This window comes from Bos grunniens, chromosome 7 (genome assembly GCF_055505025.1).
Source record: "Bos grunniens cultivar Pamir isolate PY7600 chromosome 7, Bosgru_T2T1.0, whole genome shotgun sequence".
In the NCBI taxonomy this organism is placed as follows: Eukaryota; Metazoa; Chordata; class Mammalia; order Artiodactyla; family Bovidae; genus Bos; species Bos grunniens.
The window spans coordinates 66,075,860-66,099,173 of record NC_141171.1 but is presented as its reverse complement, the minus strand read 5'-3'; the positions used below and the strand labels follow the sequence as shown (position 1 = coordinate 66,099,173).

The 23,314-nt window shown below is 38.3% G+C and overlaps 1 protein-coding gene and 1 pseudogene across 4 annotated transcripts in view; both read right to left on the bottom strand.

Annotated features, from left to right (window-relative positions):
• Window positions 1–3,447: 3,447 nt before the first annotated feature.
• MRPL22 (mitochondrial ribosomal protein L22) overlaps window positions 3,448–23,314 on the bottom strand; it is a 35,556-nt gene continuing 15,689 nt past the window's right edge. For 2 of the 3 annotated variants that reach the window (XM_086412626.1, XM_086412623.1), the window contains 5 exons: window positions 16,884–17,019; window positions 12,189–12,254; window positions 11,294–11,371; window positions 9,698–9,767; window positions 3,448–3,745 (listed from right to left, as the gene is read on the bottom strand). In XM_086412626.1, the coding sequence (XP_086268752.1) occupies window positions 3,534–3,745; window positions 9,698–9,767; window positions 11,294–11,371; window positions 12,189–12,209 (381 nt within the window). In that variant the 5' untranslated portion in view covers window positions 12,210–12,254; window positions 16,884–17,019 and the 3' untranslated portion in view covers window positions 3,448–3,533. The remainder of the gene's footprint in view (window positions 3,746–9,697; window positions 9,768–11,293; window positions 11,372–12,188; window positions 12,255–16,883; window positions 17,020–23,314) is intronic. The other variant, XM_086412624.1, reaches the window with a different exon arrangement.
• LOC147369741 (PITH domain-containing protein 1 pseudogene) lies at window positions 16,947–22,352 on the bottom strand (annotated as a pseudogene). Its single transcript, XR_015168482.1, has one exon. The product of XR_015168482.1 is annotated as a PITH domain-containing protein 1 pseudogene (transcript).

Here is a 23,314-nt window from a genome sequence, read left to right as displayed (position 1 = left end):
GATAAACATAAAAAAACATTTTACTTGAGTGCACAAGTATGATTCACTTACCAATATTTTCTCTTCAATCCACTGAATTTGTGGTTCTATAACAGATACATCCTAAGCTGTATACTAATGTAACTCACTATAGCCAGTTTGCTTAAGACTAAAGGCTAAAACCTATCTCATACAGAGATTGGACCCAAATAGTTACATCAGACAATGGCTGAGATGAGGGGCCTATTCCTAGAAGTGTTAATAATGTCATCTATGTAATTTTGTCCTGCTTTAGAATCTTTCTGGAAGCTCACCCACTCCAAAACCTTTCCTGTTTTAAATCCACACATGTGAGTGAGCTCTTCTTAATCAACTAAAATTGTTATTACCACCTCTGCATTAAAATGAAATCCATGGAAAAAATCCAATCATTTTCATCACTTGTGGAGAAACACATCCATTTTATTTTGCAATGTTCGCAGTATACTCACTTCACATGTCCTTGCCCTCAGGGTTAGCTGGAGCCTCATTCACAGTTTGATAACTCGGAGTCAGCTCCAGAGACAGTATACTCCGCTCTGCATCACACATCCTATATACTTCTCAACTTCTGGAAGGATGAAGTGGTCCTAACATTCATACAGTTGAAAACAGAACCCAAATTGGCATGACAACATAACCTTTTATTGATCTGTATGACATTTTTCATTTTTACCTTTTCCCCCTCACTGTATCTCTTTAAAATTAATTTTCCCAAAACCCAAAGGCAGTTTTCCAAGGTTCCCTGATGTCTACTCCCAAAACTCCATTTCTCTACTCTTACAACACTCAGCACAGTGAACACTTGTAATTACTGAATTACTCCTCCTTTAACAGTAGAGTGTGAGCTCCACGAGCAGGGGTTGATTCCTTTTTCACTACCTGTATCCTCAGCACCAGACATATAATGGTTGCCCAATAAATTGAGCTGAAGAAAACAAAAGCTTACCTTAAAAAAAAAAGCTATCATATGACAGCCAGGGTAATGGCTACCTTTGGGGAAGAGAGGTGGGCAGTGACAGGGCAGGGGCATGAAGGAGAGCCAGGGTTGTTACCATGTTCTATTTCTTCACCTGCTTACCTGGGTACGCTCATCACTTGATCATTTATTCAGCTAAACTTGTGATCAGTGCAATTCCTGAATGTGCTGTTGTTGCTGCTGTTTAGTCACTCAGTCATGTGTGACTCTGTGACCCCAAGGACTGTAGCTCGTCAGGCTCCTCCGTCCACAAGATTTCCCAGGCAAGAATACTGGAGTGGGTTGTCATTTCCTTCTCCAGAGGATCTTCACGACCCAGGGATCAAACCTACGTCTCCTGCTTGGGAGATGGATTCTTTACCACTGAGTCACCCACAAAGCCCTCCTGAATGCGCTATACACTAACCAAAGAAAAGTGTAAATCTATCATAATTCTCTGGGGAAAAAAATGGAAATTACAAGCATTCAGATATTGTTAAAGAGAAGAAATCAGTTTCTGAACCATGTAAAGTTAATTTCAGCATGGAAACTAACCAGATGTACTTAGCAACAGTCATAATGGGAAAGTTTCATTGAGATAATGTATATACCATGTTTAAAACAGTACCCAGTCCTGAAGGTTAGCAATTAGTACACTTTAACATACCAGAAGCAGTTCCAAATGAAGGCTGAATCTTAGATTACAAGCAAACATTCTTCATTAAACTCTAAGATGTTTTGTTCTTACCTATTTCAAAACACTTTTAACAGCCTGATGAAGCAGCATCCTCATTTATGCAATTTATAGTTATGGAGTCCACAACACCACCTGGTGTCTTTCAGTCACACCCAAGGAAGTAAAAACTCTTGAGACTAAAACTCATAGAGCATCTGCCCCGAGACAGAACCTGGAGACCCTCTGGTCCAGAGATTCTTAGCCACACATCACTGGGGCATTCATTACCAGTGTAAACCCCTGGTCCTCCACACCAAACCCTGACTCACTAAGTCGGACAGTGAGGCCCAGGGATTTGGATCTTTTAACAAGCCCTTCAAGTGATTCTGAAGGTGTTCTCCAGACAACTCTGAGCCTCTTATCTTCTAGGTAAATTAAATGGAGGCCAAGCATGGAGGAAACCTGCCCAGAGTCTTCCTTCTGGTTAGTGATTATGCCAAGACTAGAACAAAGGTTGCCTTCCACCAGTCCAGTGTTATTTCCATGCTTCCATGCTATAATATCTTAGGACCCAGAATGAATCTGCCCTACACCTCAGTGGCTTATTCACTGAGCCTTATGCCTTTTTTACCCATACATTAGGTTAACTGCAGAGGCCTAGAAATATTTCTGTATATTCATTAGGTATGCATAAATAGATACTTAAACCTAGAGTTTAAATCATAGTCCAATATTTACAAACTGTGTAACCCAGAGATAGTTATTTGTAAAATATAGCACAGAGCATGTCAAATAATGAGGTCCCAATAAATAGTAGCTATTATTGATGCCATCTTAAAACATGGCACTGAAGCTACATTCTTCATTTGACTCAAAGTGCAGTCCCCGAAAACAGAATCATCTGGAAGTGCTTATTTAAAACAGATTTTTAGTGAATCAGAATATTTGGGGGAGAGGGGTGGAGAGGGACCCAGAAGTCTGCATTAATAAGCACCCCAGGTTCTTTCTCTGCATATAAACATTAGAGAAACACTGGACTAGGGCCGTGGACAGAGTGCATCTTGTCTAACAACAAGAACCAGGCAGTGCTGAATACGCTTAACAATTTCTGCTAACAAGAGGGAAGTGAGTGCCATCTACTGCCTTGTTTTAGAATGCAAGGCTGAGATTGGTTCTTCTGATTGAATTCACTCTGAAAAAATCAATCCTAAACAAGATAGCCAAGCAACAGAAAGCATTGTTGGAAGGAGACATAAAAACAGTTATTATTTAAGGAAAATAAACTTTATAAGTTAAATGATTTTTGGAGTTTTAGATTAATGTATCTAATAAATTCCTGTAATTTCAAGTTTCAGCAAAACAGTAAAGGATAATATAAACCCTCACCCACTAGTCAATGCCAACAGTGAAAGGAAAAACTGAACCACAGAACGCTCTAAAATACTGCGCTGAAACAACATGCAGGCATGCTCCCCTCCACCACCTCCCTCAGTCTCAAGAGGAAAATCAAGTGAAATAATAAGGACGAGCTTTCTTATCCTATAACTTTCTACTCAAGTCCGGTATCAAAACTACCACCTGCAGGGCACTAGCTACAAAGCTAACATTCCTTTCAAACAGTTCTCAAAAAGGCCTTCTGAATTATATAGTCTGTCACTATGTTTAAAGCTGATTTCCCCTTCCTAGTTGCAAATACATAAACTATAACCAGAGGCTCTCAAGAAATGGACAGAGATTTATAAATATTCATATAAAACCAGCAGTGGTACTTCATATTTCAATAATTCAATAACGATTCATAGAAAGCATCTGTCTTTAATTTTTGTTGGTTTTAAGAAATAAATGGTAAAATATATACACCATGGAGTCTGAATAGTCCCATCACAGAGTGTGAATGATGGTCCGGTTGCGAAGCTCCTGGATATACTCTTTAGCGTGGGTGACTGCTGTCTTTGGTGCCTCAGGTGGAGGTGGAGGGCCTTCCACCAACTTCACAAAATAATGGCAAAAAACCTTCTCCATAATCCCAAAGCGACCTCTGCCGTGGTATCGGATGCGTTTCAGGTATTGGCCTCGCCCTGAGGTGGACTCAGCTAGACAGGGAAGAAAAAGAGAATTACACAAAACAACCATAACTGTATCTGTAAGATTACAGCTTGAGTGGCTGAGCAATTTCTGTCTTCTCAGCTAGATTCTAAGATTACATGCTCAGGGCTAGAGCAGGCTCATCTAAAGTATCTCCTGAGTTCTTCCTTATAAGATCAGGCTCCATTTCAGGTCCTGGAGAAGTTAAGAGTGAACAAGACCAGCAAGGGCCCTGGCTCCATACAGTGGACACTCTAGAGGAGAATGACAGAAAACAAACACCATCATTTTAGTTAGTGACAAGCGCTATGAATAAAACAAAAACAGTGATGTGACAGAGACTGAGAGGGTGTTGTGCAGGCAACTTCAGACTGGGTGGTGTCAAGAGGCATCCTTGAGGAAGACACATTTGATCCAAGACCAGAATGAATCATTCATGCAAATATCTAAGGGGCAACGTGTTCCAGGCTGAGGAAAGAGCACGTGCAAAGCCCCAAAGGTAAGAACATCCTTGGCTTGTTTCAGGACCAGAACCTGCTAAAGCACAGTAAGCAAGGCCAAGAGTGATACAAATAAGGGGAAGAGATCAGAGATGAAGACAAGATTACACAGAGCCCTGGAGGTTGTGGGAAGAACATTCTGATTTTATTCTAATTGTATGAGAAGCCTCTGGAACCAATGGCTCCCAAATGCTATCCTCAGGCTACTACATCAAACAAACCTAAGGAACACATTTAAAATGCTGATGCTGATATTCTAATTTATATTTGGAGTGGGCCTTGGAAATTATATCCTGAGCAAACAACATCCCCCAATCCAGGCAACTCTGATTCAGTCAGGTTTAGGAACTCCTGCATCATATCTATCCCCTCATCTCCCTGTCCCTATTCTACATGTCAAGGTTTGACCTTGTAAAATCTGAAGAAATCTTTTAAATAGTACAAGAAGCAATCTATTCACCTGTTCACCCATGGTAAATCATAGTAACTACCTTCTGAATTTAGTCTTACATTTTTAGTTAATTTAATAAGCCTTTTAAAAAGGCAAAATCTATAGCATACGTAGCAAATTAATTCACTTTCATACTCACCACTTTTATTCTTACTGTGACAGAATTTTATATTACAGAGACCATGTCAAAGTATGTGCTCCACAACCCTCTGACCACAAACCTCTCATGAAGTGATTTCAGCAGAACCATCCTAGCTTTACCAAAGAGAAAGCTAAGGATGAAAGTGACTAAGAAAACTGCCTAGGGTTTCAGTGAGATAAGTGAGAGTTAACTCCCTATTTATCAAATTCATCTACTGGGTACTAAATGGATGAAGTGAGTCAAAAGGTACAAACTTTCAGTTATAAAATAAATAAGCCATGGGGATGTAATGTACAGCATGGTGACTGTAGTCAATAATACCCGTATTGCATATTTGAAAGTTGAGAAGAGACATTACAAGATCTCATCACAAGGAAAAAAACCCTGTATGATGTATGTATGATGTATGATGTATGTATGATGACAGATGCTATCGAGATTTGTTATGGTGACCACTTTTCAACACTGAATCATCCAGCTGTACACTTGAAACGAACGTAATGTTGCATGTCAATTATACTTCAATAAAAAACTTTTTTTAGTTTTTCCAAACAAAAACCAGTATTACACAAATCACTTTATAACATAAGTATTTCCAGGTGCTCTGAATCCACTTGTCAGGAGGAATTCTAAAAATAAAACCAGTGACACTGGGAAGAGTGTAGAAACTTCTGAAAAGATTTTACAAACATGATGGCTAATTTTATCCAAAACTCCTACTCTATCCAATTTGAGCATCAATTTCCAAATGCTCTGAGAATAAGGACTACTACACTCCAGGGAAAGAAGTATCAAAATTAGCTAACTGTGCAACACTACATAATCTATCAAAACACAATGATCAGTGCTATCAGGGTCTATGCTAACTACCATTTTCTTTCCATTTCTCCCAAAATACCTAAGAGCAAACACTCAGAACCTACGAAATGCGAGCTATGGTTTCCTCTTTAGGCCATAAAATAACATTTGCCTAACCTTCATGCATATAATGCCATCACTTTTTAATGTCAAAACAAAAACATTATTTCTTCTGAAACACCACACCCTGGAATGGGAATACACAACACAACCACTCAGAACTGAATGAAATCAGGGCTTACAGTATAGATTCCAAATTGGTTTAGGGTCTCCCCTCCTCCAGTCTCTCCTCCACTAATTATGTATGTTGAGTTTCAAACTGCTTTAGTACAGAACTACTTCAATTAAAATGAAACAGTATGTAGACGCCCACTTTAATAGCAATCTGTTCTAAATGAAACTTGGAATTTCTATTTGTTGCGTGAGTGAACAGCACGGTTTCGCAGATCCAAAACTATGCCGTTCACTCACTCAACAAACAGAAATTTCAAGTTTCTGCTGAGTGTGAAGCCAGGCTTCCCTGCCCATCACCAAATCCCGGAGCTTGCTCAAACTCATGTCCATTGAGTCGGTGATCCCATCCAACCATCTCATCCTCTGTCATTCCCATCTCTTCCTGCCTTCAATTTTTCCCAGTATCAGGGTCTTTACCAATGAGTCAGTTCTTCACATTAGGTGGCCAAAGTATTGGGAGTTTCAGCTTCAGCATCAGACCTTCCAATGAACACCCAGGATTGATTTCCTTTAGGATGGACTGGTTGGATCTCCTTGCAGTCCAAGGGACTCTCAAGAGTCTTCTCCAACACCACAGTTCAAAAGCATCAATTCTTCGGCACTCAGCTTTCTTTATGGTTCAACTCTCATATCCATACATGACTACGGGAAAAACCACAGCTTTGACTAGATGGGCCTTTGTTGGCAAAGTAATGTCTCTGTTTTTTTAATATGCTGTCTAGGTTGGTCATAGCTTTTCTTCCAAGGAGCAAGCATCTTTGAATTTCATGGCTGCAGTCACCATCTGCAGTGATTTTGGAGCCCAAAAATATAAAGTCTGTCACTGTTTCCATTGTTTCCCCATCTATTTTCCATGAAGAGACGTCTCTGCTAAATTTGCTCAAATTCTAAACTAAATTTAATTGTTTCCCAAGTACACACAGTACTGATATGAACGGTTTTGGTCCATGGGGTTTTGTGACCCCAAGGACTGTAGCCTATCAGGCGCCTCTGTTCATGTAATTCTCCAAGCAAGAATACTGGAGTAGGTTCCCATTTCCTTCTTCAGAGGGGATCTTCCCAACCCAGGGATCAAACCCAGGTATCTGGAATTGCAGGCAGAACCATACAGACTGAGCCAACAGGGAAGTAGGCATTCCAATATTTTTTGAATGAAAGAAAAAACAATAAGATATCTCAAAAGAAGAAACGACCTTCAAAGATACTGCCTAGCAGGTACCATATATTGAAAATACTCTCAATATTTCCGATTACTTGTATTTAGGTTAATGCAAATCTTAACATTAACTTCAGAAACCCTCCCCACTTTCCCCTTCATCAGTCTTAGCCCAGAAGACTCAAAGTCAGTCGTTCACTTTCCCTGAAGTGAACTACTTTAAGATGCTATGAATCACGGAGCAGTGACATTTTATTAGTCCATGTCCACTTGTTAAGGCCTATCACTATGTCATTAGTCATCATTACAAGTTTGAAAAGGAAATGAACTTTCAAAGTCTGCGGTCATGCAACACCAGGTATGAGCTTTAGACTGATGACAAGCATTTGAAGGAATTACCACATAATGAGAACATATGCTACCAAAAAAGTACATCCCTTATAATGTCTGAACTTACTTATTTCAGGGGACTGAAAGAGCTTTTGCTGAGCCAAACTAGCAGTCAACAAGTAACTAGGCTTTCAAACTCTAAAAGAAGTTTATGGAATGAAATATCTAGGCCTTCTCAAAGACTATAAGATCAATCAGTTTCCCACATTTTATGGGTAAGAATCAACAGACTTTACCCAAGCCTCTCCCTTAGGGTTTCAGTCTGTGGTGAGGCCTGGGAATCTGTGTTTTTAATAAGAGAAGTGAAAGTCATTCAGTTGTGTCTGACTCTAGAACCTCAGACAATTCATATCAGGGAAGTTTAGCAAATACAGGGATAAATTGCCTGATGTGTTGTGGTCAGATACTTCATCTTCCTGGGGGTACTCATCTCCTTTTCCTTCATAACAGAATTAGGCAACAAAACACTTAGCAAATGAGTTTTTAAAATCATAAGACAAATCCGGACTTACTAGCCCTACTTTAGAAAAGAGATTTTGACCCAGAACTAGATGAAAAGAAGGTACAGGAGGAGCAGAGGTTTCTCAACAGAAACGTGCATAGGAAGACCAGTACATTAAAGGACCATTCCCAGTTAAGCTGATTTCTGCTTAAAGGTAATATTGGACTTTGCTCCTTCATTTGGTTAGACAGGATTAAGCTCTTCACCCTCTCGCTATAAATACTAACTACTGAAACAGATTTAAACACAAATTCCATTTCACTTCCATCTGAATTACATTACGAAATGCTGCTGATCAGCTAAGAAGCCAATATTCTTATGAAATTGAATAAAATTAATTAAATGTCATTTGATATTCAGTCATGGAGCAGGAAAGGTCACCAAGAGGTTTTAAGCAAATGGTCTTGCCCTTCATCCATTTCATCTCTTCCAGCGATTCTGGGTCCTTCCAGCATTACTTATTCATGCTTCTCCCAGAAGAAAATGCTTATGATTAACTACTGTGGCCTGCATCTTCTGAGTTGCCATTTTGATTTCCCTCTAACTCTATACATGTATCAGAATATAATTAATTTTACAAGATTCAGCTTTAAAATAAGATGTTTCAATTGAAAACCATAACTCATTTGAATTTCAGAAGTAGCTGTAGCTGCCAGCATCAATTTCAGGTGAGGTGACGTAAGATACTAACCCGAATAAACATCTCCAGTAGGGCAGAGGTTATGTGACAAAGTGGAATTTAGATGATCTTTTAAAATGCTAATTGCTGAAAAACTATAAGGTACAGCTAACTTCCACTATAATGATTCAGCCTTTTCCCCTCTGTGTGGAGAGCAGCAGTTCCCATATCTTGAATTTGAAATATCTTTAGTAAACTAATAGTCCTTCTTATACGTAGGTTTGGTAGACTGAGAAAATCTTGCTTTGACATCAACATCTCTGTTTGGTGACAAAACTCCTGAAATCAGGAGTAACTGCTACATGAACTCCAACCTATGCACCATTTTATTGGGGTGGGGTGGGGAAGAGCTTTGCAAGAAACACTGATCTCTTTCTAGAAAAAGATCAGTATGAAGTTATGCTACCAAAAAATCCTTTAGATTTGTACAGTACACCATGCCTTCCAAAACATTTTCACTTACATTAAATAGATGTGAGACAAGCCTACAAAACCAAAGCTAATGCTTTAGGATGTTAAGAACAAAGAGGAACCAACACATCTGGGTCACTAAGTCTTCAAAGGTCCCCTGGCTTTTATAATTCAACAGATGATTTTCCATTCTGGTACTAGGAGGGCTAACTTACAGGATACCTCTATGGACGAGGCACCTGGCATGGCACATTATCTATAAAGACTTTCTAAGTCCACTGTGATCCTTTATATCTCTCTTTCGGGTTGACAAAGAACTCATTTTTTAAAAAATCAGCTACATTCTTATTATGAGTAAAGGACCACTCTACATATCATCTTGATATCCATTATTTACTATCAGCAATAGATTTCATGATCTCAGTCTCATTAGAGAACAAGTAAAAATAAAGCAGTTAGGACCATTACAACAGACTTAACATTAGCATGCTGAAGACTGAAAAATAAACTATTACCAGCAATTTCCAATGGTAAACATAGTCCAAAGTATTTAGATATCAAAGACTGTTATTAGATAAAGAATTTGGCATCACTACTGGAAGATATTTTCCAAAGCTAAGAATATTAAAGATCTTACCTATATATAAATTGGATCTGAATTCCACATTGTGGTCTCTTACTGCCATATCTTGTGCTTCTAAGAGAACCTTAAACAAGGAAAAGAAAGGCATTCATATGGCTGACCTTGAACTAAAACAGAATTAAATTTCTCATTTCTTGTTGTTATCTCTGTATGACTGCTAATCACACGCTTTCCTATTATAGTCAATTTTAAAAAGAGAGTATCAAATGATAACAGTACTAAGGAGAATGGATACAGTGAGTTTCCTTCCTCAGACAAGAACTGCAAATGCAAAGAACACAGTCGATACTGCTAAGTTTTAAATGGAATGTGTAAGCTGTAAAGGAGGAGATAATAGCATCAGCAGCAGGATCAACAGACAGCAGCAGCATCCCTGGTAATGAGCATTATGTCTTTGAGTCACAGTCTTTGTCAAAAAGTTGAAGAAGCTCAAGAGCTAAATCTTACTGAAAATTCTTCAACTTTGGATCCAAAATAACAATTAACAACATCAGACAAATAGAGAAAATCATACTTGAAAATTTCCTTTAAGAATTATTAAGTTTAGGGATTTCCCTGGTGGTCCAGTGGTTAAGACCCCAAGCTTTCAATGCAGGGGACTCGGGTTCAATCCCTGGTCAGGGAACTAAGATTCCCACATGCCAGATGGCACAGCCAAAAAATAAAAACAAAACAAACAAAAAAAGAATTATTAAGTTTATTCTCCATAAATATTTTGAATTAACTTTCTCCAGAACACATTTTTTAAAACAGGACAATAGTTGTCAGAAATAACAGAAAGCAGATCTTTTTGTCCTTTAAAGACGCAGAATGTAGTACAAAGCTGGGTACACAAAATACTTAGTAATTGCATTCTGAATGGAAGTACATAAGAGGCATTACCATAGAGCCTCTTAGAAGTCTGAATCCAACAATCTCAGCTATTCAACTACTAAATTAAAAGATCTGACTTAATGTGAAAATTAACTGAAGTACAGAAAATAATGCTGATTTCCCCAGATGTCCTCAACTCAGCCTTCTGAAACAAAACACTCATGTGCCTAGAATGAGTCAGCATAAATACCAACAGTATATTTTCACCAAGTCAATCAGCTGCATTTAGAGCTAGAGGCGTCTTTAGAGATCATCCAATTCAACCCCATCTAGTTTACAAATAAGAAAAATGGAACTAGACAAGTGCCTTGCCCATAATCACAACAGAAATTGTCAGAGAAAAGATAAGACCAAGTCACCAGAGTTCCAGTCCAGTTATTTTTCCACTCAATTAGTTATAAAATCCCAAGCTCTCAGTTGTGGAATTGACAAAAATTTTTCTGAAATAATGTATCAAGACCCAATAATTTAAAATAAGATGTATATAAATGACTTTGTGGTACAAATAAAAGCATCTCAGGAAAAAGAATACTTAAAGCATAGAACATCCCTAATGTATAAGAACATCCCTAACGTATAAGAACATTAATAAAACTGAGTACCCTAAATCTGTATAATATAAACTCTGCACTTAAATGAGGTAATTCTGGACTTAGGCGAAGCTTACTAACATCTGCAAGACAACTATGTGCTCTTGCCCCGCCAGTCTTAGTTCACCTCTTTAATTATCTGGGCTCCTTTTTTGTCGCTGAATTCCAATTGAGCCAGAGCCTGGTCAATTGACATTCCTCGTATCTGGAATTAAAGGATAACAGACAAAGAGAAAATAAATAAATTGGTTTACAAAGTCAGCATTGCCACTTCAGTGAAAAGTAAAAGCCTTACATAATCCAAATAACTTCTAAAAATAGCTAACAAGTTACATGTTAATTAAATCTCAGTAAAATTAGGGAAAATTTTTTTCATTAAAAATAAAAATAGCTAATAAATGCAAAGGAGAAAAATACACATTTGAGAAGGTACACCACCACTCTCTTTAAGTTAAAATCAAATTTAAAAATGTCAACCACTAACCTGGATTTTAATAGTTTTAATAATAAAAGAGAGCAGACATGACAAAGAAAGATGACAGGCTGGTAAGGACCCTAGTAGGCATAAAAGGCACTCATTCTCCAACGGAATAAATGTATTATTATACATGTATTTGCTGCCTTTGCTTTCTCTCATATATAAATTTTGTTTTCTGGGTAAAAAACTTAAAAGGCACCAGTTCTGAAACAGGTTGAATCAGCTTTTACAGATATGTAAGTTTGCTTCCTAGATTCTCTGTTCTTGATGCCTTTGTTCTAAATATCTATGAATCCAACATGATTGAGATTCTCAGGAGGTAAAAACTGAACAAAATCAGTTTTTGTTCAGAGATTTTGTTCAAATCTCTGAGCTATCATTTTTGGATTACCTACCAAATGTCTGAAAATGTAATTATATTCCTCACTTTTTGGAGAAAACAGGGAAAGTTTTTTTTGTTTGTTTTTTTGTTTTTGCAAATACTAGGATAAAATTTGAACCTTCTTTCCCAAAGTATTATATGGTAATAGTCACTTTAGCTTACCAATTTCGCCAAATACCACATCTTGTCTTTGCTGTACTTTATTTGTCTTCGACAATGGTAGATTTCCTTACAAACAGGAAAAAAAAAATTTAAACAAGCCTATCAAAATGACAGCTGCTGCTAAGTCACTTCAGTCATGTCCGACTCTGTGCGACCCCATTGACGGCAGCCAACCAGGCTCCCCCACCCCTGGGATTCTCCAGGCAAGAACACTGGAGTGGGTTGCCATTTCCTTCTCCAATGCGTGAAAGTCAAGTCACTCAGTCGTGTCTGACTCTTCGCGACCCCATGGACTGCAGCCTACAAGGCTCCTCCATCCATGGGATTTTCCAGGCAAGAGTACCAGAGTGGGGTGCCATTGCCTTCTCCGAAAATGACAGTAACACACTATTAATAAAGTTTTTACTTTCTAATGCCTAGTGAAATGCTGCCATAAGAAATAAAAACATTATCAAGAATATGGAGACTGTTTTTTCCCTATTTAAAGCTATATTTTTCCAAAGTCTCACTGTGTTATAAAGATTACTAAGGGAAAAACAAACTGTAAAATGGCTAGTTTGTGACAATATTTGCAATGCTTCTATACAGGTGAATAGTAAAAGACTTAAATGAAAGTATTTTAAAAACATTTAGCTGGCTAAAAGAACAAAGCATACAAAAAGAAAAAAAGTTTCTTGTTAGTGAGGAAAACAATGGAAAAACGGATAAAACAGCTATTTTTGTACGAAAACCAACACTGTGGGTGTCTGGTGAAGAGCATAGGTTCTAGAATCAAACTACCCAGGTTTGAATCCCCCCTCTACCATTTACCAACTACAGAACCCAAGGTCCTTCACCTGTTTCTGGTTAAGTTTCTTCTTTAAAATGAAGATAATGGTACCTAACACCTAAAACTATAATAAGGATTAAATAAACTAACCTATATGAAGTAAGTACTCTACAGTGCCTAGCACATGGTAAGATCTTAGTAACTATTAGGTTTTTATTATCTTCTATTTATAGAGGGTAGCTTCATCCCACTGAATTTTTTAATCAATCATCCATTATACAATTTATAGTTCATAAAGCATTTTTCAAGCCCTTTATTTCATATGATCTAACTCTATGAGTTGGGAGAGAAAACATTTTATAAATCTTTTACAAAATGAAAATCAGAGAAATCAAGTGACTTGTCCAAGATAGCAAAGCTTGTAAGAGACAAAGCTAGTGCCACCCAGGGAAGTATGTGAAGGGCCTTATACAATGTCTGGCAGGTCTATCTTTAAAGCTCTCCTCATGACTCTAAAACCCACACTCTTTCTACAACTACACCACACTGCCACTTAAAATCAGAAAAACGTTTTCAAGGCAAGTAACAGCAGAGAAACCGCAGAACTTTTTAAGGTTCTGAGCCCTGCTAGAAGTTTACAAATGACTTAGAAACACCAGCTAGTCTCAAGTGGCGCTCTTTCAATATGTGGCAGATTTCAATTCTGTTGCAGTAGAAGCTGACAGGCTGAAAAGTGTAGCAACAGTCTAATTACATTTTCAGCAATAATCTGTCCTGGGGAGCACAGGAGAGGAAAGAACTGTCATGACTGATAATATTAATCTGCAAAAATTAATACTCAACAAAATCTTTTATATAGAAACCTTTCAACTCTTGGTTTCCCATGGTGAGATACTGTTAAACCTGAATTGTATATAATCATCTTCAAATATTAAAAAAGACACTGTAATCCTGGCAAAACACTGGGAAAAAAGGAATCAAGTGTTTAGCAGAAAAGGTGAAAGTTATTCAATCATCATCTTCTAAAACTAAAAAGCTCAATGTTTACTTGAGGCAGGTGCACTGTCTAAGCGCACTTTCCAAAGGTAAACCAGATAAAGTCTCAGTAAATAAACCTACCATGGCAAATAGATAAAGTGGCAAATTTCAGGTCAGAAGGCCTGGTTAAATATCATGGCTATTAATTAACCTACACAGTAAAATTAGGTAAAGTTACATTAGAATATAATGCCCAAAACAGCTATTCAAATAAAGTAAAAGTCTAAATTATGAAATGTCTAAACCAGTAACTTGTAAAGAAGTTTATTTTTAAATGCAAATAATGACACAAACAGCAACAAAAAATGTCACCTAATGAAAGTTTTAGAGTACAGAGGATCCACATTAATGACTCATAAGAATGACATATGATCAGTATGTCAATTAATCCACATATTAAAAACATGCCTCTTATAGAAGTGACTGTTGAAACAGTTTTGATACAGTCTCACTACTAAGTTATTTAACTTAGCTTTCTTCAAAAACACATAAAAAGTCAAGCTCAATTTAACAAGGTATGACTATTTTGTATGTATATGTATTTTTAGAAGTCTTTAATTTCTGACTTACTTTCTTTACCAGGATGAAGTCACATGTAAGATACAGTGTCTACAGGAGCCTACACTGTTTGGATATTTGTACTAGCTAAATTAGGAAGACAATCTTAAAAATAAAGGAGTGGTCTAAACTGGTGACATTCATTTTAAATTACTACTATAGGATTTATTCACTGCCCCATCTACTGTTATTTAACTACATATTCCAAATGCTGAAGAACAGAATGAGATAGAATGGTAAATATTATCTGGCCCTCTTTTAAACAAGAGGTAATACTAACTTTCTAAATGTTTGCAGCTAGCAGACTGAAAAGTCTAAGAGACACTGCAAATAATGACACAGTGTGTAAACTATGTGGCTAGGTGAGCAAATTATTCCCTGTTAATAAGCAAGGTATTTATAGTGAAAAAAGTGAAAGTCGCTCACTCTTGTCCGACTCTTTGCAACCCACTGGACTGTAGCCCACCAAGCTCCTCTCTCCATGGAACTCTCCAGGCAAGGATACTGGAGTGGGTAGCCATTCCCTTCTCCAGGGGATCTCCCAGACCCAGGGATCAAACTCAGGTCTCCTGCATTGCAGGCAGCATTATAAACAGCATTAATAATTATGGATGTGAGAACTGGACCATAAAAAAGGCTGAGTGCCAAAGAATTGATGCTTTGAACTGTGGTGCTGGAGAAGACACTTGAGAGTCCCTTGGACTGCAAGGAGATCAAACCAGTCAATCCTAAAAGAAATCAACTCTGAATATTCATTGGAAGGACTGATGCTAAAGCTGAAGCTCCAATTCTTTGGCCACCTGATGCAAAGAGCTGACTGACTGCAAAAGACTCTGAGGCTAGGAAACATTTGAGGGCAAGAAGAGGAGGAGGAGAAAGAGGATGAGATGCCTGGATGACATCACGACTCAATGGACATGGGTTTGAGCAAACTCTGTGACAGGGAAGCCTGGTGTGCTGCAGTCCATGGGGTCACAAAGAGTCAGATAATTTAGTCATAACAGATATAACTGATACACCAAGATCAATTTACCAAATACTAAAATCAGAAAATGTTAGGGTATTTTCCAAAAGGATTACTTCCTCAAACAAAATCTGTGCAAAATAGAGAATTAAATTAGGCTTCTCCAAAGTATCCATATAAAATCAAACCAAATGTCTTCATACAGGCACTTATATTATAGGAAGAGTATATATGATGCAAAAGTTACTCAAAATAGTTTCATTAAATTATAATATATAACAAATTATCTCACTGACATTGTTCTTCATTTGCTAGAATTAGGCATATGATCTACTGTTAACTATTTGAATTTTGCTATTTAGGATATAGCCTGAAGAGTGTTTAACACACTAAAAGACTGGATACTTTTTGGTACTGGTAATACAAAATACAAAATTTTGCTTTTAGATTCTGGACCTGGCAAATACTATTATGATTCCTTTATTTCCAATCAATATCCAAATCCAAAGAGCTCAAGCAAAGAAATAAAGAAAGCTCATTATACAGAAAATATTTTATTGATATTTGTGTATTTCCCTGGTGGCTCACTGGTAAAGAATCCACCTGCCAATGCAGGAGACATTGGCCCAGGAGGACCCCGAATGCCTGGGGCAACTAAGCCCGTAAGCCACAACTACTGAGTCTATGCTCTAGAGCCCATGCAGTCTAGGGCCTGTGCCACAACAAAACAAGCCACCGCAAGGAGAAGCCTGTGCCAAACTAGACAAAAGGCCACGCAGCAACAAAGACCCAGCACAGACCAAAATAAATAAATATCAGTCAATAGCTTAAGCCATTCTTGCCAATCTCACATATTCCATTATAAAGCCTCTTGGGAGTCAAAAATCAGTCATGTCACAAGCTATTAGCTCAGTTACAGAGTTAAGGTGCCTATTTAGGAGGTTAAGAATTAGTCACTCAGTTGTGTCCAACTCTTTGTGACCCCATGAAGTATATAGCCTGTCAGCTCTGTCCATGGAGTTCTCCAGGCAAGAATACTGGAGTGGGTTGCCATTCCCTTCTCCAGGGGATCTTCCCTAACCCAGGGATTCAACCCCCAGTTCTCCTGCATTGCAGGCAGATTCTTTACCATTTGAGCTACCAGGGAAGCCCATCCAGGAGGTTAAGCCAAAGCAAATAAATAAGAAACAAAACCAATCTTTTTAACTACCAAAAAGATAAACCTAGAACATTTTCTGTATCAATGAAAAAATCAAGAAAATTGCTGTAATTTTTTTCTTAATATGGAATACTAAATCACTGCTAGCTACACAAGAGTAAGAGTGCTTTATCAAAATGAAGAGATCAGTTATAGCCACAAACTTACAGCTGGTCTCCGAGGTTCTCCAGGCAGTTGTGGAGGATAAACAATTTTATTCTTCTTCTCCCATTTTCTAGATATTTCAAGAGAAGCACTTGTGTGGATATGTGATTGAGGTAAAATGCTGTGAGATGAAAAAAGCCTGTAAAGCAAGAGACACTTAGAATCTTCTCCACATCTATTTTCTGAGCATCAGCTCCATTTTGATGGAAACTATTTAAGGATAACAAGTGGGAACATTCTGGACATATTTGTTAACAGAGAGCACTATTACATAAAATACCACAAACAGCTTGTAGTGTACTGAATGCTAGGAAGATTGAAAAGTCAGTAACTCACATTAAGTCAAATAGTAAACATATTATAATGCCCAAGATATCTTATCCTTACTGACCAATAAACACTTATTTTTTTAGGGACTTTCTCATCATATATATATATGATATACAACATTATGTACGTTTCAGGTGTACAACATAATGAGCCACAATTTTTAAAGGTTACATTCCATTTATAGTTATTATAAAATTTTGGCTATATTCCCTGTTGCACAATATACCCTTGTAGCTTACTGATTTTATACATAGTAGCTTGTACTTAACCTCCTACCCCTGTTTTGCCTCCCCCTTTTCCCTCTTCCTGCTGGTAACCATCAGTTTTCTACACCTGTGAGTCTGTTTCTTCTTTGTTATATTCACTAGTTTGTTTTACATTTTAGATTCAACATATGTTATACAATATTTGTCTTTCTCAGTCTCACTTATTTCACTAAAGATAATTTAATTGAAGTTCATCTACATTGTAGCAAATGGCAAAATTTCATTCCTTTTTATGGTGGCCAGTGACTACTGATCTGCTACTGTAAGTCATCTCAGTCCTAAAATGGATTTAAAGACACACCAGATCCCTGACATGATCTGAAGAATTCCTCAACTTTGTTGAATAATCAAGACAAATAACATCATTTTGTAATCCCTAAGAAACTAATGCATAAAGGTGGATTTATATGCCTCCTGATGTAAAGACACCACCCACCATCTATGAAGTAGTCTTTCTGTCAAAAACAAACCTGAATTAATCCTGACTCAATACAGAAAAGACAGACGGGGACACCTGTTAAACAACAAGAAGGGGATACGCTCAACAAAATCGGAGCTGTACTGAAGTCTGTGACACCAACAGCCCACTTTCTTCAACAAACAAATCACAAGGAGAGTTTTTAAAAAGGAGCTGAATAAAGAACCTACATACAGATTATGAGAACTAAGAAAAATGTTAACGAGTGGACTTTTTAAGTTTGATTCAATGTATTTAAACTAAAAAAGGACAAAACAGACGAAAAAAACCAATTTGTCCATTTTCCCCAGCCGTCAACCCAAGAGGTTGCAGTGTCCCGCAACTATCAACCTGTTCTCTGTATCTGTTCTGTATCTATGAGCCCAGTTTTACTTTTGTTTTGTTTTTTAGATTCCACATACAAGAGAAATTGTATTAAGTCTTTCTTTGTCTGACTTTATTTCACTTATCACACTACCCTCCAGGTCGTCCCTGTCACAAATGACAAAACTTCATTCTTTTTTACAGCTGATTAATACCTCTGTGTGTCTTTATGTATTTATATATGTCACAATCTCTTTACCTATTCATCCACTGATGGACACTGAGGTTGTTCCATATCCTGGCTACTGTAATGCAGCAATGGATAAGAGTGTGTATACATCTTTTCAAAGCAGTGCTTTTGTTTTCTTCAAAAGTAGAATTGCTAGATCATATGGTAGTTTGTTCATTTTTAATTTTTTGAGGAATCTCCATACTGTTTTCCACGGTGGCTCCACCAAGTTACATTCTCACTAAAAGTGCACAAGGTTTCCCTTTTCTGCAGATCCCTGCCAACACTTCATAGTCTGTATTTTTTTTGATGACAGCCATTCTAACAAGTGTGAAGTAGTATTTCATTGTGGTCTGGATTTGCATTTCTCTGATGATTTATGATACTGAGTATCTTTTCATGTACCTGTTGGTCACTGGCATGTCTTCCTTGGAAAAATAGCTATTCAGATCGTCTCAGTTTTTAATTTGATTGTTTGGGGTCTCTTTGCTATTTAGTTATATGAGTTTGTTGTATACTTTAGACATTAGCCCTTTATCAGATATATTACCTACAGTTGTTTTCTCCCATTCAGTAGCTTGCCTTTCCATTATGTCACTGATTTCCTATGCAGAAGTTTTTTAGTTTAATAAGGACCTACTTGTTTATTTTTGTTACTGCTTTTGGTGTCAGATTAAAAAACATTATTGCCAAGACCTAGGTCAAGGAGCTTACTGCCTGCTTTCTTCTAGGAGTTTTATGGTTTCAGGTCATACATTCAAGTCTTTAACCCACTTAATTTTGGAGTATGGTGTAAGACAGGATCCAATTTCTTTCTTTGGCATGTGGCTGTCCAATAGAGACTATCTTTTCCCCAACATATATTCTTGCTCCTTTGTCCTAAGTTAATTGACAGAATATTTGTGGGTTTATTTCTGGGCTCTCTATTCTGTTCCACTGATCTGTGTGTCCATTTTTATACCAATATCATACTGCTCTAACTACCACAGCTTTGTAATAGAGTTTGAAATCAGGTAGCATGATGCCTTTAGCTTTGCTCTTCTTTCTCAAGATTGCTTTGGTTACTGGAGTCTTTGGAGGGTCCATACAACTTTTAAAAGTGTTCCATTTCTGTGAAAAAACGCCACTGAAAAATTCTTTTTAATTTTTTTACTTTTGGCGGTGCTGATCTTTGGTGCCACGTGGGCTTTTCTCTAGCTGCTATAAGCGAGCTACTCTCCAGCTGCGGCGCGCAGGCTTCTCATCACGGTGGCTTCCCTTGCTGTGAGGCACAGGCCCTAGGACACGTGGGCTCAGTAGCTGCAGCTCCCAGGCTCTAGAGTACAGGCTCCACGCTCGTGGCGCTCAGGCTCAGTCACTCCACAGCACGCGGAGTCTTCCCAGGTGAGGCATCGAATCCGTGGCTCCTGCACTGGAAGGTGGATTATTTACCAGTGAGCCACCAAAGAAGCCCTGCCACTGAAATTCTGAAAGGGATTGCATTGAATCTGTAGACTGCTTTGAGTGGTATGGTCATTTAACAATATTAATTCTTCCAATCCATGAACACAAAATATCTTTGCATTTATTTCTATCTTCTTCAATTTCTTTCATTAATGTCCTGTAGTTTGTAATATACAAGTCTTTCATCTCCTTGGTTAAATTTATTTTTAGATATTTTATTCTTTTTGATGACATTATAAATGGGTTACTTGATTATCTGATAGTTCATTATTAATATAAACAAGTTTTTGTGTATTGACTTTGTATCCTGCAACTTTACTGAATTCATTTAATAGTTTTTTCGGAGTCTTTAGGGTTTTCTTATCAAATGTTATCTGTAAATAGAGTTTTACTTCTTCCTTTCCAATTTGGATACCTTTTATTTCTTTTCTTATCTAATTTCTGCAGCTAGAACTTCTAATATCATTTTGAATAAAAGTGGTTATTTGGATACCTTTTATTTCTTTTCTTGTCTAATTTCTGCAGCTAGAACTTCTAATATCATTTTGAATAAAAGTGGTTAGAGTGTATGTATATCATCATCTTTGTTCCTGATCTTATAAGAAAAGTTTTTAGCTTTTCACCACTGAGTATGATGCTAGCTGTGGACTTGACATATATGGCTTTTATTATGTTCAGGTAAGTTCACTCAATGCTTGCTTTTTATCAAAAATGGATACTGAAAGTTTTTATCATAAATGAATATTGAATTTTGTCAAATGCTTTTTCTGTACATCCATACTGAGATGATCATATGATTTTTTTTAATCTTTCATTTTGTTAACGTGGTGAATTGCATTAACCGGTTTGCATGTGTTGAACCATTTTTGGAATTGCAAAGTGTTGAATACATTTTTAAAATAAATCCCACTTAATCATGGTCTGTGATCTTTTTTTTTTTTTTTAAGTCTGGCAAGGACTTATTAGGAAGCTTATTAGTCACACTGAATGAAAAGCCAAGAACAGAAGAAGTGAGATCTCCAAATTTCTGCCACTGGGCTTACAACACTAGTTAGAAGCTGATAAACATTAAGGATATCCCAAAGGGAAACATATCAAAGTCCCATCTTGCCCCAACCAGGATGCCCACAAACACAGAAACAATGCCATTCTCTCCTCAGACCGCTTACCTGGGCAACAGGAAAAAAAGACCCTCTCAAGCTATTAAGCAACATCAGGAGATTCCTGCTCTTCAAGCTATAACGTGGGACACTGTGCATGACTGACAACTCCAAGCTGAGCAACTTGACAAGAATGTTGAAAGATGACAGGGAGAAGGAGCAAGCAGGGACAAGTATTTCTAGTTGGAGACCCTCCTGATGGTTAATACAAACACAATGCTGAGGCTTCAAAAAGTTTACCGCAGCCCAGGAATAGTTTCCATTTTAAAAAACAAGTCATAAAATAATCCTGCCACAAAGCAACAAGACACTTGGGATCCCATGGCCACATAAACTGGGAAGGCAGGCATTATCCATGGCTGCCAGATACTGACCAGCCCAAGACCCAATTTCTGTAGGGCCCTAGAGAACCACGATTGTTCCCTGCTACCCACACAACCCTTCCTGCAGGTGTAGTACCTTCCACAGGCCAGGTTTCTGCAGCAAGCCCCAAAGACAAAGCTTGGCAGAGGCTGTGGCAGCCAACTCTCTTTGAAGCCCCATCTCTCTTTGTCCTTCCCAACAGGATGTCATACTTCTTCAATGACACAACGCCTCTATGGGAGTCTTAGCCAGACCTTAGGAAATAAAGTGTGTCTGTGGGGTTACCTGATGGACCCTGTGGTCAGCTGGATTGGCTCATGCTTCATAATTGCAGATGGTCATCTCATGTGAACAAAGCTCAGTCCATTCTCCTCTCAGGCCAATATAAAAGACCTTTGTGGTATCAGCTCCAAATTTTTTTGAAATATGAATTGAGAGATGACAGATATTTGAAAAATGAGAAATTTCTGTAGCATACTCTAATTCCCCTGTAAGATCCCAGTTCAGACTAAAGGTCTGATCTGGCTCCTTGTCTCTATCATCAAAGGACATCTGTGGAATGTTCCTGTACAGTCTCATCTCAGAGGGGTGTGAGTCATCATTGTCTCCCATTATAATGATGCCCTTGAGCTTGACATTGCCAGTACATGGAATATTAAACATAAGCTCTTCATCTGCATCACTTTCAACAAACTTGGAGCGGTCAGTCAGCTCCTCCCATGGCCTAAAGACGCCAGGGCCGCTGCCCTCATGCAGGCCGCGCTGCTAGGGAGGCTCCTCCCATTTGGCGGCGCAGCAGCAGCCGTCCCCACTATGGCCATGCGAATGGGCAACTCCACTGCCCGCGCGTCCCCTCAGCCTGCCGCTGCCGCCGCTCCCCACCACTCCTCTATAATCCTTTTAAAGTACTGGTGAATTTAGTTTGCTAAGAACTTGTTGAGGATTTTGCATCTGTGGTCATCAGGGATATTGGCCTGTAATTTTTTGTGTGTGGCACATTATTTGGTTTTGGTATCAGGATAATACTGGCCTCATAAAATGTGTTTGGAAGAATTCTGCCCTGTTCTATTTGGGGGGAGAGTTTGAGAAGGACTGATTTTAATTCTTTGAATGTTTGGTAGAATTTACCAGGGAAGCCATCTGGTCCTGGACTTTTGTTTGTTGGAAAGTTTCTGATTACTGATTCAGTCTCCTTGCTAGTAATCAGTTTGCTCAGATTTTCTATTTCATTATGATTCAGCCTTATGCTTCCCAGGTGGCGCAGGGCTTGGTAAAGAATCCACCTGCCAAACCAGGAGACACAAGAGACGCAGGTCGATCCCTAGGTTGATAAGATCTCCTGTAGGAGGAAACAGCAATCCACTCCAGGGTTCTTGCCTGGAAAACTCCATGGAGGGAAGCCTGGTGGGCTACAGTCCATGGGGTTGCAAACAGTCCAACATGACAGCACACACACACACATAGATTCAACTCAGCCTGAGGTTACGCGTTTCTAGGAATTTATTCATTTCTTCTAAATTGTCCAATTTGCTGGCATATAATTATTCATAGTAGTCTCCTTTTTTTCAGTATTTTTAAAGTTTATTTATTTATTTTGGCTGCACTGGGCCTTCACTGCTGTGCATGGGCCTTCTCTAGTTGCTGCAAGTGGGGGCTACTCATTAGCTGCAGTCCGTGGGCTTCTCACTGCAGTGGCCTCTCTTGGGCTCTGGGTACGCAGGCTTCAGTTGTTGCGGTGCATGGGCTTAGCTGCCCTGCAGCATGTGGACTCTACTGAACCAGGGATCAAGCCCATATCCGCTGCAGTGGTAGGCGGAGTCTTAACCACTGGACCACCAGGGGAGTCCCATAGTGGTCTCTTA